This window comes from Aegilops tauschii, chromosome 3, assembly GCF_002575655.3.
Source record: "Aegilops tauschii subsp. strangulata cultivar AL8/78 chromosome 3, Aet v6.0, whole genome shotgun sequence".
Classification (NCBI taxonomy): Eukaryota; Viridiplantae; Streptophyta; class Magnoliopsida; order Poales; family Poaceae; genus Aegilops; species Aegilops tauschii.
Genome location: NC_053037.3, coordinates 429,946,710 through 429,962,363, shown reverse-complemented (window position 1 = coordinate 429,962,363; position 15,654 = coordinate 429,946,710). Strand labels below are relative to the sequence as shown.

General features: G+C 41.2%; 2 protein-coding genes across 2 annotated transcripts; one reads left to right on the top strand and one right to left on the bottom strand.

The window, feature by feature from the left end:
- The first annotated feature begins 12,059 nt into the window (after window positions 1–12,059).
- LOC109733561 (protein BUNDLE SHEATH DEFECTIVE 2, chloroplastic) lies at window positions 12,060–13,535 on the top strand. The gene is made up of 4 exons (XM_020292784.4): window positions 12,060–12,413; window positions 12,514–12,550; window positions 12,902–12,985; window positions 13,158–13,535. The coding sequence occupies exons 1-4, from the start codon at window positions 12,144–12,146 to the stop codon at window positions 13,208–13,210; spliced, it is 444 nt and encodes a 147-aa protein (XP_020148373.1). The 5' UTR covers window positions 12,060–12,143; the 3' UTR covers window positions 13,211–13,535.
- Window positions 13,536–13,648: 113 nt separating this feature from the next.
- On the bottom strand, window positions 13,649–15,582 carry LOC109740909 (fra a 1-associated protein). Its single transcript, XM_020292789.2, has 2 exons — window positions 15,282–15,582; window positions 13,649–14,240 (listed from the first exon to the last, which is right to left on the bottom strand). The coding sequence occupies exons 1-2, from the start codon at window positions 15,494–15,496 to the stop codon at window positions 13,892–13,894; spliced, it is 564 nt and encodes a 187-aa protein (XP_020148378.1). The 5' UTR covers window positions 15,497–15,582; the 3' UTR covers window positions 13,649–13,891.
- Window positions 15,583–15,654: the final 72 nt, after the last annotated feature.

Below are 15,654 nucleotides of genomic sequence, written 5' to 3'. Positions count from 1 at the left end.
TCTTTATGATCGTGCTGTAAAAAACAGAAACTTTAGCACTCACGAGATTAGCTGCCATGTTTTACTGGAGAGTGCTTTTAGGTTGATTCTTTTTGAATATGATTAATAGACAAATTCCTCACGTCCATAAATTTATTTCAGAATTTTTGGAGTTACAGAAGTATACGTTTGATACAGATTACTACAGACTGTTATGTTTTTGACAGATTCTGTTTTTGTGTGTTGTTTGCTTATTTTGATGAATCTATGGCTAGTATCGGGGGTATGAACCATAGAGAAGTTGAAATACAGTAGGTTTAACACCAATATAAATAAATAATGAGTTCATTACAGTACCTTAAGGTGGTGATTTGTTTTCTTATACTAACAGAGCTCATGAGATTTTCTGTTTGAGTTTTGTGTTGTGAAGTTTTCAAGTTTTTGGGTAAAGATTTGATGGACTTTGGAACAAGGAGTGGCAAGAGCCTAAGCTTGGGGATTCCCAAGGCACCCCAAGGTAAAATTCAAGGACAACCAAAAGCCTAAGCTTGGGGATGCCCCGGAAGGCATCCCCTCTTTCGTCTTCGTCTATCGGTAACTTTACTTGAGGCTATATTTTTATTCACCACATTATATGTGTTTTGCTTGGAGCGTCTTGTATGATTTGAGTCCTTGATTTTTAGTTTACCACAATCATCCTTGCTGTAAACACCTTTTGGAGAGACACACATGTATCGGAATTTATTAGAATACTCTATGTGCTTCACTTATATCTTTTGAGCTAGATAATTTTGCTCTAGTACTTCACTTATACCTTTTTAGAGCACGGTGGTGGGTTTTTTTAAAGAAATTATTGATCTCTCATGCTTCACTTATATTATTTTGAGAGTCTTTTAGAACAGCATGGTAATTTGCTTTGGTTATAAAATTAGTCCTAATATGATAGGCATCCAAGATGGGTATAATAAAAACTTCCATATAGAGTACACTGAATACTATGAGAAGTTTGATAGTTGATGATTGTTTTGAGATATGAAGATGGTAATATTAGAGTCGTGCTAGTTGAGTAATTGTGGAATTGAGAAATACTTATGTTGAGGTTTGCAAGTCCCATAGCATGCACGTATGGTAAGCGTTGTGTGACAAATTTGAAGCATGAGGTGTTCTTTGATTGCTTTCCTTATGAGTGGCGGTCGGGGACAAGCGATGGTCTTTTCCTACCAATCTATCCCCCTGGGAGCATGCGTGTAGTGCTTGGTTTCGATGACTTGTAGATTTTTGCAATAAGTATGTGAGTTCATTATGACTAATGTTGAGTCCATGGATTATACGCACTCTCACCCTTCCATCATTGCTATCCTCTTCGGTACCGTGCATTGCCCTTTCTCACCTTGAGAGTTGGTGCAAACTTCGCCGGTGCATCCAAACCCCGTGATACGATACGCTCTATCACACATAAACCTCCTTATATCTTCCTCAAAACAGCCACCATACCTACCTATTATGGCATTTCCATAGCCATTCCGAGATATATTGCCATGCAACTTTCCACCGTTCCGTTTATCATGACACGCTTCATCATTGTCATATTGCCTTGCATGATCATGTAGTTGACATCGTATTTGTGGCAAGGCCACCATGCATAATTTTTCATACATGTCACTCTTGATTCATTGCCCATCCCGGTACACCGTCGGAGGCATTCATATAGAGTCATACTTTGTTCTAGTATCGAGTTGTAATCTTTGAGTTGTAAATAAATAGAAGTGTGATGATTATCATTATTAGAGCATTGTCCCAAAAAAAGTGAAAGGCCAAATAAAAAAAGATAAAAGAGACAATGCTACTATCCTTTTTCCACACTTGTGCTTCAAAGTAGCACCATGATCTTCATGATAGAGAGTCTTTTATTTTGTCACTTTCATATACTAGTGGGAATTTTTCATTATAGAACATGGCTTGTATATTCCAACAATGGGCTTCCTCAAATGCCCTAGGTCTTCGTGAGCAAGCAAGTTGGATGTACACCCACTTAGTTTCTTTTGTTGAGCATACATTTATAGCTCTAGTGCATCCGTTGCATGGCAATCCCTACTCCTCATTGACATCAATTGATGGGCATCTCCATAGCCCGTTGATTAGCCGCGTCAATGTGAGACTTTCTCCTTTTTTGTCTTCTCCACACAACCCCCATCATCATATTCTATTCCACCCATGGTGCTATGTCCATGGCTCACGCTCATGTATTGCGTGAAAGTTGAAATAAGTTTGAGAATACTAAAGTATGAAACAATTGCTTGGCTTGTCATCGGGGTTGTGCATGATGAGAACATTTTTGTGTGACGAAAATGAAGCATGGCCAAACTATATGATTTTGTAGGGATGAGCTTTCTTTGGCTATGTTATTTTGATAAGACATAATTGCTTGGTTAGTATGCTTGAAATATTATTATTTTTATGCCAATATTAAACTTTTATCTTGAATCTTTCGGATCTGAACATTCATGCCACAATATAGAGAATTACATTAAAATTATGCTAGGTATCATTCCACATCAAAAATTCTTTTTTAACATTTACCTACTCGAGGACGAGCAGGAATTAAGCTTGGGGATGCTTGATACATCTCCAACGTATCTATATTTTTTGATTGTTCCATGCTATTATATTATCTGTTTTGGATGTTTAATGGGCTTTAATATACCTTTTTATATTATTTTTGGGACTAACCTATTAACCGAAGGCCCAGTGCACATTGTTGTTTTTTTGCCTATTTCAGTGTTTCGCAGAAAAGGAATATCAAATGGAATCCAAACGGAACGAAACCTTCGCGAGGATCTTTTTTGGAACAGATGCAATCCAGGAGACTTGGAGTGGAAGTCAAGGAAACAACAAGGCGGCCACGAGGCGGGAGGGCGCGCCCAGGGGGGTAGGCGCACCCCCCACCCTCGTGGGCCCCTCGTAGCTCCACCGACCTACTTCTTTCGCCTATATATACTCTTATACCCTGAAACCATCGGGGAGAGCCACGAAACACCTTTTCCACCACCGCAACCTTCTGTACCCGTGAGATCCCATCTTGGGGCCTTTTTCGGCGCTCTGCCGAAGGGGGATTCGATCACGGAGGGCTTCTACGTTAACACCATAGCCTCTCTGATGATGTGTGAGTAGTTTACCACAGACCTTTGGGTCCATAGTTATTAGCTAGATGGCTTCTTCTCTCTCTTTGGATCTCAATACAAAGTTCTCCTCGATCTTCTTGGAGATCTATTCGATGTAATTCTTTTTGCGGTGTGTTTGTCGAGATCCGATGAATTGTGGGTTTATGATCAAGATTATCTATGAACAATATTTGATTCTTTTTTGAATTCTTATATGCATGATTTAATATCTTTGCAAGTCTCTTCAAATTCTTTTTTATCATTTACCTACTCGAGGACGAGCAGGAATTAAGCTTGGGGATGCTTGATACGTCTCTAACGTATCTATAATTTTTTATTGTTCCATGATATTATATTATCTGTTTTGAATGTTTAATGGACTTTATTATACACTTATTATTTTTGGGACTAACCTACTAACCAAAGGCCCAGCGCAAATTGCTGTTTTTTTGTCTATTTCAGTGTTTCATAGAAAAGGTATATCAAACGGAATCCAAACGGAATGAAACCTACGGGAGATTGATTTTTGGAACAAATGCAATCCAGGAGACTTGGAGTGGATGCCAAGAAAGAAACTAGAAGGCCACGAGGAAGGAGGGCGCGCCTAGGGGGTAGGCGCGCCCCCACCCTCGTGGGCCCCTCATGGCTCCCCTGACCGACTTCTTTCGCCTATATATACTCATATACCCCAAAAACATCAGAGAGCACCACGAAACCCTATTTCCACCACTGCAAACTTCTGTACCAGTGAGATCCCATCTTGGGACCTTTTCCGGCGCTTCGCCGGATGGGGAATCGATCACGGAGGGCTTCTACATCAACACCATGCCCTCTCCGATGATGTGTGAGTAGTTTACCACAGACCTCGGGTCCATAGTTATTAGCTAGATCGCTTCTTCTCTCTCTTTGGATCTCAATACAAAGTTCTCCTCGATCTTCTTGGAGATCTACTCGATGTAATTCTTTTTGTGGTGTGTTTGTCGAGATCCGATGAATTGTGGGTTTATGATCAAGATTATCTATGAACAATATTTGAATCTCCTCTGAATTCTTTTATGTATGATTTGTTATCTTTGCAAGTCTCTTCGAATTATCAGTTTGGTTTGGCCTACTAGATTGATCTTTTTTGCAATGGGAGAAGTGCTTAGCTTTGGGTTCAATCTTGCAGTGTCCTTTCCCAGTGACAGTAGGGGCAGCAAGGCACGCATTGTATTGTTGCCATCGAGGATCAAACGATGGGGTTTATATCATATTGCTTGAGTTTATCCCTCTACATCATGTCATCTTGCCTAATGCGTTACTCTGTTCTTATGAACTTAGTACTCTAGATGCATGTTGGATAGCGGTCGATCTGTGGAGTAATAGTAGTAGATGCAGAATCGTTTCGGTCTAATTGTCGCGAACGTGATGCCTATATACATGATCATGCCTAGATATTCTCATAATTATGCACTTTTCTATCAATTGCTCGACAGTAATTTGTTCACCCACCGTAATACTTATGCTATCTTGAGAGAAGCCACTAGTGAAACCTATGGCCCCCGGGTCTATTTTCCATCATATAAGTTTCCAATCTATTTTACTTTGCAATCTTTACTTTCAATCTATATCATAAAAAATACCAAAAATATTTATCTTATTATCTCTATCAGATCTCACTTTTGCAAGTGGCCGTGAAGGGATTGACAACCCCTTTATTGCGTTGGTTGCAAGGTTCTTATTTGTTTGTGTAGGTACGAGGCCACTTGCGTGTAGTCTCCTACTAGATTGATACCTTGGTTCTCAAAAACTGAGGGAAATACTTACGCTAATTTGCTGCAGCACCCTTTCCTCTTCAAGGGAAAACCAACGCAGTGCTCAAGAGGTAGCAGGAAGGATTTCCGGCGCCGTTGCCGGGGAGGCTTACGCCAAGTCAAGTCAAGATTTGATCTCCCACCAACGTGCGATTTCTGGCGCCGTTGCCAGGGAGATCTATGCCAAGTCAAGTGAAGTCAAGACATACCAAGTACCCATCACAAACTCTTATACCTCGCATTACATTATTCGCCATTTGCCTCTCGTTTTACTCTCCCCCACTTCACCCTTGCCGTTTTATTCGCCCTCTTTTTCCGTTCACCTTTTTTTCGCTTGCTTCTTGTTGCTTGTGTGTTGGATTGTTTATCACGATGGCTCAAGATAATATTAAATTGTGTGATTTTTCCAATACCAACAACAATGATTTTCTTAGCACTCTGATTGCTCCTATTACCGATGCTGAATCTTGTGAAATTAATGCTGCCTTGTTGAATCTTGCCATGAAAGATCAATTCTCTGGCCTTCCTAGTGAAGATGTCGCCACACATCTAAACAACTTTGTTGATTTGTGTGATATGCAAAAGAATAAAGATGTGGATAACGATATTGTTAAATTGAAGCTATTTCCGTTTTCGCATAGAGATCGTGCTAAAACTTGGTTTTCGTCTTTGCCTAAAAATAGTATTGATTCTTGGAATAAGTGCAAAGATGCTTTTATCTCTAAGTATTTTCCTCCCGCTAAGATCATCTCCCTTAGAAACGATATTATGAATTTTAAGCAACTTGATCATGAACATGTTGCGCAAGCTTGGGAGAGGATGAAATTAATGATACGTAATTGCCCTACACATGGTTTGAATCTATGGATGATTATACAAAAAATCTATGTAGGAACAATTTTGGTAACAGCGTGTATAGAGGAAACTTTAATCCTAGGCCGTATCCTAGTAACTCCTCTAATAATTATGGTAATTCCTACAACAACTCTTATGGAAATTTTAATAAGATGCCCTCTGATTTTGAGACTAGTGTTAAAGAATTTATGATTTCTCAAAAGAATTTTAATGCTTTGCTTGAAGAAAAATTGCCTAAGATTGATGAGTTGGCTAGGAACATGGATAGAATTTCTCTTGATGTTGATTCTTTGAAACTTAGATCTATTCCACCTAAGCATGATATCAATGAGTCTCTCAAATCTATGAGAATTTCTATTGATGAGTGCAAGGAAAGAACCACTAGGATGCATGCTAAGAAAGATTGCTTTGTAAAAGCTTGTTCTTCTAGTTTTCATGATAATAGGGATGAAGATCTAAAAGTGATTGATGTGTCTCCTATTAAATCTTTGTTTTGCAATATGAATCTTGATAATGATGGGACTAGACATGAGTCAACTTTAGTTAAAAGGCGTCCCAATGATTCAGAGTTTTTAGATCTTGATGCAAAAATTGGTAAAAGTGGGATTGAAGAGGTCAAAACTTTACATAACAATGAACCCACTATTTTGGATTTCAAGGAATTTAATTATGATAATTGTTATTTAATAGATTGTATTTCCTTGTTGCAATCCGTGTTAAATTCTCCTCATGCTTATAGTCAAAATAAAGCTTTTACCAAACATATTGTTGATGCTTTAATGCAATCTTATGAAGAAAAGCTTGAATTAGAAGTTTCTATCCCTAGAAAACTTTATGATGAGTGGGAACCTACTATTAAAATTAAGATTAAACATCATGAATGCTATGCTTTATGTGATTTGGGTGCTAGTGTTTCCACGATTCCAAAAACTTTGTGTGATGTGTTAGGTTTCCGTGATGATTGTTCTTTAAACTTGCATCTTGCGGATTCCACCATTAAGAAACCTATGGGAAGGATTAATGATGTTCTTATTATTGCAAATAGGAATTATGTGCCCATAGATTTCATTGTTCTTGACATAGATTGCAATCCTACATGTCCTATTATTCTTGGTAGACCTTTCCTTAGAACGATTGGTGCAATTATTGATATGAAAGAAGGAAATATTAGATTCCAGCTTCCGTTAAGGAAAGGCATGGAACACTTTCCTAGAAATAAAATTAAATTACCTTGAATCTATTATGATAGCCACTTACGGATTGCATACCAAATATGATAATACCTAGATCTATCCTTACCTTTATGCCTAGCTAGGGGCGTTAAACGATAGCGCCTTTTGGGAGGCAACCCAATTTTATTTTTGTTTCTTGCTTTTTGGTTCTGTTTACTAATAAATAATTCATCTAGACTCTTTTTAGATGTGGTTTTATGTTTTAAATTAGTGTTTGTGCCAAGTAGTACCTTTGGGAAGACTTGGGTGAAGTTTTCATGATCTTGCTGTAAAAAACAGAAACTTTAGCGCTCACGAGATTAGCTGCCATTTTTACTGGAGAGTGCTTTTAGGTTGATTATTTTTGAAGATGATTAATATATACATTGCTCACGTACACCAATTTATTTCAGAATTTTTGAAGTTACATAAGTATACATTTGATACAGATTACTACAGACTGTTTTGTTTTTGACAGATTCTGTTTTTCGTGTGTTGTTTGCTTATTTTGATGAATCTATGGCTAGTATCGGGGGGTATGAACCATAGAGAAGTTGGAATACAGTAGGTTTAACACCAATATAAATAAATAATGAGTTCATTACAGTACCTTGAAGTGGTGGTTTGTTTTTTTCCGCTAACGGAGCTCATGAGATTTTCTGTTGAGTTTTGTGTTGTGAAGTTTTCAAGTTTTGGGTAAAGATTTGATGGATTATGGAATAAGGAGTGGCAAGAGCCTAAACTTGGGGATGCCCAAGGCACCCCAAGGTAAAATTTAAGGACAACCAAAAGCTTAAGCTTGGGGATGCCCCGGAAGGCATCCCCTCTTTCGTCTTCGTCCATCGGTAACTTTACTTGATGCTATATTTTTATTCACCACATGATATGTGTTTTGCTTGGAGTGTCTTGTATGATTTGAGTCTTTGCTTTTTAGTTTACCACAATCATCCTTGATGTACACACCTTTTGGGAGAGACACACATGAATCAGAATTTATTAGAATACTCTATGTGCTTCACTTATATCTTTTGAGCTAGATAATTTTGCTCTAGTGCTTCACTTATATCTTTTAGAGCACGGTGGTGGTTTTATTTTATAGAAATTATTGATCTCTCATGCTTCACTTATATTATTTTGAGAGTCCTTTATAGCAGCATGGTAATTTTCTTTGGCTATAAAATTAGTCCTAATATGATAGGCATCCAAGATCGGTATAATAAAAACTTTCATTAAAAGTGCATTGAATACTATGAGAAGTTTGATACTTGATGATTGTTTTGAGATATGAAGATGGTAATATTAGAGTCGTGCTAGTTGAGTAGTTGTGAATTTGAGAAATACGTCTGTTGAAGTTTGCAAGTCCTGTAGCATGCACGTGTGGTGATCGTTGTGTAACAAATTTGAAACATGAGGTGTTCTTTCATTGTCATCCTTATGAGTGGCGGTCGGGGACGAGCGATAGTATTTTCCTACCAATCTATCCCCCTAGGAGCATGCGCGTAATGCTTGGTTTTTGATGACTTGTAGATTTTTGCAATAAGTATGTGAGTTCTTTATGACTAATGTTGAGTCCATGGATTATACGCACTCTCACCTTTCCATCATTGCTAGCCTCTTCGGTACCGTGCATTGCCCTTTCTCACCTTGAGAGTTGGTGCGAACTTCGCCGGTGCATCCAAACCCTGTGATATGATACACTCTATCACACATAAACCTCCTTATATCTTCCTCAAAACAGCCACCATACCTACCTATTATGGCATTTCCATAGCCATTCCGAGATATATTGCCATGCAACTTTCCACCATTTCATTCATTATGACACGCTTCATCATTGTCATATTGCCTTGCATGATCATGTAGTTGACATCATATTTGTGGCAAAGCCACCATGCATAATTTATCATACAACTCACTCTTGATTCATTGCCCATCCAGGTACACCGCCGGAGGCATTCATATAGAGTCATATTTTGTTCTAGTATCGAGTTGTAATCATTGAGTTGTAAATAAATAGAAGTGTGATGAACATCATTAATAGAGCATTGTCCCAAATAAAAAAGAAGAAGAAGAAAGGCCAAATAAAAAAAGGGCCAAAAAAGAGAAAGGAAATAAAAAGGGACAATGCTACTATCCTTTTTTTTCCACACTCGTGCTTCAAAGTAGCACCATGATCTTCATGATAGAGAGTCTCTTGTTTTGTCACTTTCATATACTAGTGGGAATTTTTCATTATAGAACTTGGCATGTATATTCCAACAATGGGCTTCCTCAAATGCCCTAGGTCTTCGTGAGCAAGCAAGTTGGATGCACACCCACTTAGTTTCTTTTGTTGATCTTTCATACATTTATAGCTCTAGTGCATCTGTTGCATGGCAACCCCTACTCCTTGCATTGACATCAATTGATGGGCATCTCCCTAGCCCGTTGATTAGCCACGTCAATGTGAGACTTTCTCCTTTTTTGTCTTCTCCACATAACCCCCATCATTATATTCTATTCCACCCATAGTGCTATATCCATGGCTCACGCTCATGTATTGCGTGAAAGTTGAAAAAAGTTTGAGATTACTAAAGTATGAAACAATTGCTTGGCTTGTCATCGGGGTTGTGCATGATGAGAGAATTTTTGTGTGACGAAAATGGAGCATGACCAAACTATATGATTTTGTAGGGATGAACTTTCTTTGGCCATGTTATTTTGAGAAGACATGATTGCTTAGTTAGTATGCTTGAAGTATTATTATTATTATGTCAATATTAAACTTTTGTCTTGAATCATTCGGATCTGAACATTCATGCCACAATAAAGAAATTTACATAGAAAATTATGCTAGGTAGCATTCCACATAAAAAATTCTGTTTTTATCATTTACCTACTCGAGGACGAGCAGGAATTAAGCTTGGGGATGCTTGATACGTCTCCAATGTATCTATAATTTTTTATTGTTCCATGCTATTATATTATCTGTTTTGGATGTTTAATGGGCTTTATTATACACTTTTATATTATTTTTGGGACTAACCTACTAACCAAAGGCCCAGTGCAAATTGCTGTTTTTTTGCCTATTTCAGTGTTTCGCAGAAAAGGAATATCAAACGAAATCCAAACGGAATGAAACCTTCGGGAGAGTGATTTTTGGAACAAACGCAATCCATGAGACTTGGAGTGGACGTCAAGAAAGACACGAGGAGGCCACGAGGCAGGAGGGCGCGCCCCCACCCTCGTGGGCCCCTCATGGCTCCCCTGACCGACTTCTTTCGCCTATATATACTCATATACCCTGAAAACATCAGAGATCACCACGAAACCCTATTTCCACCGCTGCAACCTTCTGTACCCGTGAGATCCCATCTTGGGGCCTTTTCCGGCGCTCCGCCGGAGGGGGAATCGATCACGGAGGGCTTCTACATCAACACCATAGCCTCTGCGATGATGTGTGAGTAGTTTACCACAGACCTTCGGGTCCATAGTTATTAGCTAGATGGCTTCTTCTCTCTCTTTGGATCTTAATACAAAGTTCTCCTCGATCTTCTTGGAGATCTATTCGATGTAATTCTTTTTGCGGTGTGTTTGTCGAGATCCGATGAATTATGGGTTTATGATCAAGATTATCTATGAACAATATTTGAATCTCCTCTGAATTCTTTTATGTATGATTTGTTATCCTTGCAAGTCTCTTCGAATTATCAGTTTGGTTTGGCCTACTAGATTGATCTTTCTTGCAATGGGAGAAGTGCTTAGCTTTGGGTTCAATCTTGCGGTGTCCTTTCCCAGTGATAGCAGCGGCAGCAAGGCACGCATTGTATTGTTGCCATCGAGGATAAAAAGATGGGGTTTATATCAAATTGCTTGAGTTTATCCCTCTACATCATGTCATCTTGCCTAATGCGTTACTCTGTTCTTATTAACTTAGTACTCTAGATGCATGCTGGATAGCTGTCGATGTGTGGAGTAATAGTAGTAGATGCAGAATCGTTTCGGTCTACTTGTCGCGGACGTGATGCCTATATACATGATCATGCCTAGATATTCTCGTAATTATGCACTTTTCTGTCAATTGCTCGACCGTAATTTGTTCACCCACCGTAATACTTATGCTATCTTGAGAGAAGCCACTAGTGAAACCTATGGCCCCCGGGTCTATTTTCCATCATATAAGTTTCCAATTTATTTTACTTTGCAATCTTTACTTTCAATCTATATCATAAAAAATACCAAAAATATTTATCTTATTATCTCTATCATATCTCACTTTTGCAAGTGGCCGTGAAGGGATTGACTACCCCTTTATTGCATTGGTTGCAAGGTTGTTATTTGTTTGTGTAGGTACAAGGCGACTTGCGTGTAGTCTCCTACTGGATTGATACCTTGGTTCTCAAAAACTGAGGGAAATACTTGCGCTACTTTGCTGCATCACCGTTTCCTCTTCAAGGGAAAACCAACACAGTGCTCAAGAGGTAGCAAAAGGAGCAATATTACCCGGACGATCCGGGACAAGGTCCGGACGATCCGGGCACAGCCCGGATGATCCGGGGCAGGTCCGGATGATCCGGCTATAATCAGTGCCAAAAGATGCCCCCTGGATGCATTAACCGGACGATCCGGATCCAGCTCCGGACGATCCGGGGACAAGCCCAGATGATCCAGGGCCTCGTTCGGATGATCCGGCTATGGGGTCAGCATGTGGAAAGAATGAAGAGAATGGAGAGTAGGTTTTGGCTAAGTAGTTTTGCTAGGAATTTTTGGTCTTTGTAAAAACTACTTGTGAGGTAGATTATGAGCAAGCCTTGAACCTACACCTCGGATCCCCTCTTAATAGTGCGAGATCCCTGTTACTCAAGAAATGTATAAAAGAGCAAGATGCTTCGTCTTTGTTTGCTTCTTTCCTCATTGGTTATTTGCTTGAGTAATATCTCATTTGATGTGTTCAGTTTCCCTGTCAAAACTCGTTAGAACGCGAATCAGCTCGATTTGTTGCCGCACTCCCCAGACTTGATACTGGAATAAGCAAAACGTAAAGTAGTGCCAATACATTATCCTAGCTACAATTATACCCCTTTGGTCGAACTGGTTGGGGGCAAACCAAATACCCATAGTCCTCTCCTCCTTTACCTTCCCCCGTTGTTGCGCCCGGTGCTTCCATGGCGTCCCATCTCCGGCCCGCCTCGTCGTGCCCCTCCTTTCGCCTCCCCTCCTCCACAGCCTCTGCACCTCCGCCGAGCCTCCTTTCCAGGCGGCAAAAGGCACCTCCCGCCCCACCCACGCCCCACGCCCCTCCTTCCCGGCCCCGCGTCGCCGCCGCCGCGGCCTACGGAGGCGCCCAGCTGCTGGGTCCCGTCGACACGCAGACATTCATCATCGCCGCCTCCGTCGTTACCGCGGTTTCCTTGTCCCTCGTCCTCGGCCTCAAGGTCTCCGCGCGGTGCCTCCTCCTCCTCCTCTCCCTGTTTCTTAGCGATAAGCGACGAGTGGCTGTTGCGAAGTGTGATTTCGTTCCTTTCTCGTTCGCAGGGGGACCCCGTTCCGTGCGACCGGTGTGCTGGAAACGGTACCTTTCCTTGCTCTCGTCTCCTCTCTTGATCAAGTTTTGGAAATGAAATTGCTCCGCAGATGCATTGCTTGGCGATTGTACTAGAGCTGAAGCTTTGCACACTTACACCCTATCCAGCTAGCGATGTAGTATCATGAATTGCCGATCTGTGAATTCAGTTTGTAAATTTGAACAAACTAACTAGTCATACGGAAGAAACAAAACGAATGGAGCATATAAATTCAACGAAGTTGTTCGTTTAACAGCACAGTAATGTATTTATGGTTATGACATTTTGTGCATGTCGCACGCTCAAAACATACCTGCGTGCAGACTGCTAAGCATTGTTTTCCGTTGTGCCTAGGGCAGGAGGCACAAAGTGCGTCTTCTGCAATGACGGCAAGATGAAGGCGGATAACGGGGTGGTTGAATGCAGGGTATGCAGAGGAGCAGGTTGCCTTCTTACCTTGTTTCATTTCCTTCCTTCACATTGTGCATTGGAGTGCAAAAGCTGTTAATAGATCACCAAACACTAATTCATTCTGGACTGGACAAAATGCTCATTATCTTCATTTTGTCTTTCCGGCAACCTCTTCTGACAATCCGCTATATGTTTGTCACGCAGGGCTGATACTCTGCAAGAAGTGCTCAGGTTCTGGTTACTCTAAGCGCTTGTAGCCCCAGCCCCAGCTACAGAACATCATGTGCATTTGTCAACCGGGCAAGTTGCGAGTTTATGTGTGGGCGCTGTACAGATAAATGGAGGACTCTCTCCATTGCCGAACTGTTTAGATAGATATGAGTATATACGATGGCGATGATGTATTAGAATATGCAGAATTGTATGTTTCGCCCTGTCCATGTATACCCGTCCTTAATCTTCTGATAAGATATAGTACGTACGATGGCTCCACGTCCCCTGTTTAGTTCATGTTTTTATACTATGTACCAAAACTGATGTTACCAGTCAGATTTATCAATGTTGCAACTTTTGCAGCCCTAAGATCTTCAGATTTATCGATGTTGCAACTGTTCAGCCCTAAGATCTTCATGTCGCACTGCAATACCTGGTTATATGATAGGCAACAGAGAAGATAGATACACTTCGCACCACAATTCCATCCCAAATTAAAATGTTTTAGCTGAAGCGTCTGAAAACAGTACTATACATAATGCCCATACAACCAAAAGTCATACACTTATGATAGTTGCAGATAAAATTAGTAAAATATGATTCTTCATCGCCTATTACAACCATAATGAAGAGTTCAAAAGAGAAACCACTTTAGTACCCTAGATACCCAGTGAAACACACTTCTCTGGCTTCAGCTCCAAGGCATGTTATATGACTGTAGCTTGTTACACATCGGTTATCTGGCTACCGAATTCTGAGTACTCATTCTCATTGGGCTTCTTCGCAGTACCTTCCCCAATATGCCTCTCTGCAGGTTGCCTAGGAAATGGTCTCGAGTCCCCGTCATGAATGGGTGGAAATCCAAAAGATTTGAAGAATTCGTTGGTCATCCGCTCAGCTTCATCCAGAAAGCTACCGAAGCCTTTCTCAATAGCTTCTATGTCACTGCGAAGTCCTGGAAATGCAAAGGGCTCTTTTGTTGGGAAGCCAAGAGAACGCGAGGCACCACCGGTCATTTCATCTGCGACATCTTCTTCGGTGTTCTCAGTTTTCGACTCCACCAGTTCAGAAGGCCTAATGGAGGAACATTGTGGGTTAATTCAGATCAGCCAAGTAGGAATAAAGCACATGAGTAATATGTCCATATAATAACATCAAAAAGAGAAAATACCAAAGTATAAACCTATCCAGCCTAGTTGGACATGATGCAGTATTCTGTTCAGAATGAGCAGGTACTAAGTAACTCACTCTGAGGAAGGGGAATTCATGAAATTGTGATTCAATCACCAATCAATGTTGAGCCGTGTGCAAGGAAGTTGACAAAATAGCAAGTTTATACGAATTTCCGATGGTTTCCACATTTGTATTTCCATTGATAAGATGTTGTATCTTCTATGGGTACAAAGAAATTGCTTACTTCCTCTAACACACCACATCATAACAATGTGCAGAACAGAAAGATTGTCTCTGTTTGCTGTTCCTCAACTGACAAGCAACAAGAACTCTGGAACGCGCAACATTTCATTATTGACTATGTGTAAAATATAGCAAGGTGATGTCCGCGCTCAACTACCTACAAGTCTACCAAGAATGAACATGCTCGTGAATACAGACAAGTGTATCAACCATACATAGTTATCACACAATTTTACTTTCGAACTGTTAAGTCATCAAAGCTGTAAATCGACAGGTACAACACAAGACGCTAACAACAGAGATGACTGAAAGCATAGACATCGATACCTACATCTAAACCTAAAATTGGATGGCAATTCCATAGCCATTAACGGCCCAATTCTGAACCCGAAGAAATAATTGTTCTGTATAGATTACTCGTCATTTTCACTCATCCGCCTCCACATGACCAAAACAATCGGTATTCAAATCAACCGCGCCTGCCTCACACAAATCGATTCCAAGAGGCGCGAAGGCACCTCAAACCGGGAGCCTCAATCACCAGGAAATCGACTCCACGCATTCCAGGAAAGCACTACTTCAATTATTACCAAGATAATAACATGCAAATATGCGATCCTTGCAGGAGAGCTCAGGCGGATTGCGGGGACGGGGACGAGTGGGGGGCGGGGGGCGGGGGGCGGGAGCCGGGACTTTTACCTGCCGACGCAGTCGCGGAGGAGCTGCTCGGTCTTCTCGCACTTGCGGACGAAGCGGCCGGGCTCCACCTCCTCCGTGTGGCAGCGGGACTGCACCACCCGGCGCGTGCCGACGTGCGCCCCCTCGCCGCCGCCTCGGCCGGCGAGGTCGGGGATGTCGCCGAGCCCGCCGCGGCCACGGTCGCCCTCGCCGTCGTCGTGCCAACGCCAACCCATGGATGCGACGATGTTGGGGAATCTGAATTGGGGGGAGGGGTTGGGCCGCCCCTTATTTCTGGTGGCGTGTTTGGGCTTTGCCTTGGAGAGCAATCCCGTTGTGGGCTGGCCGCTTCCAGAAGCACGTGGAAGGGCGTGACCAGCCTTGACACGGAAGC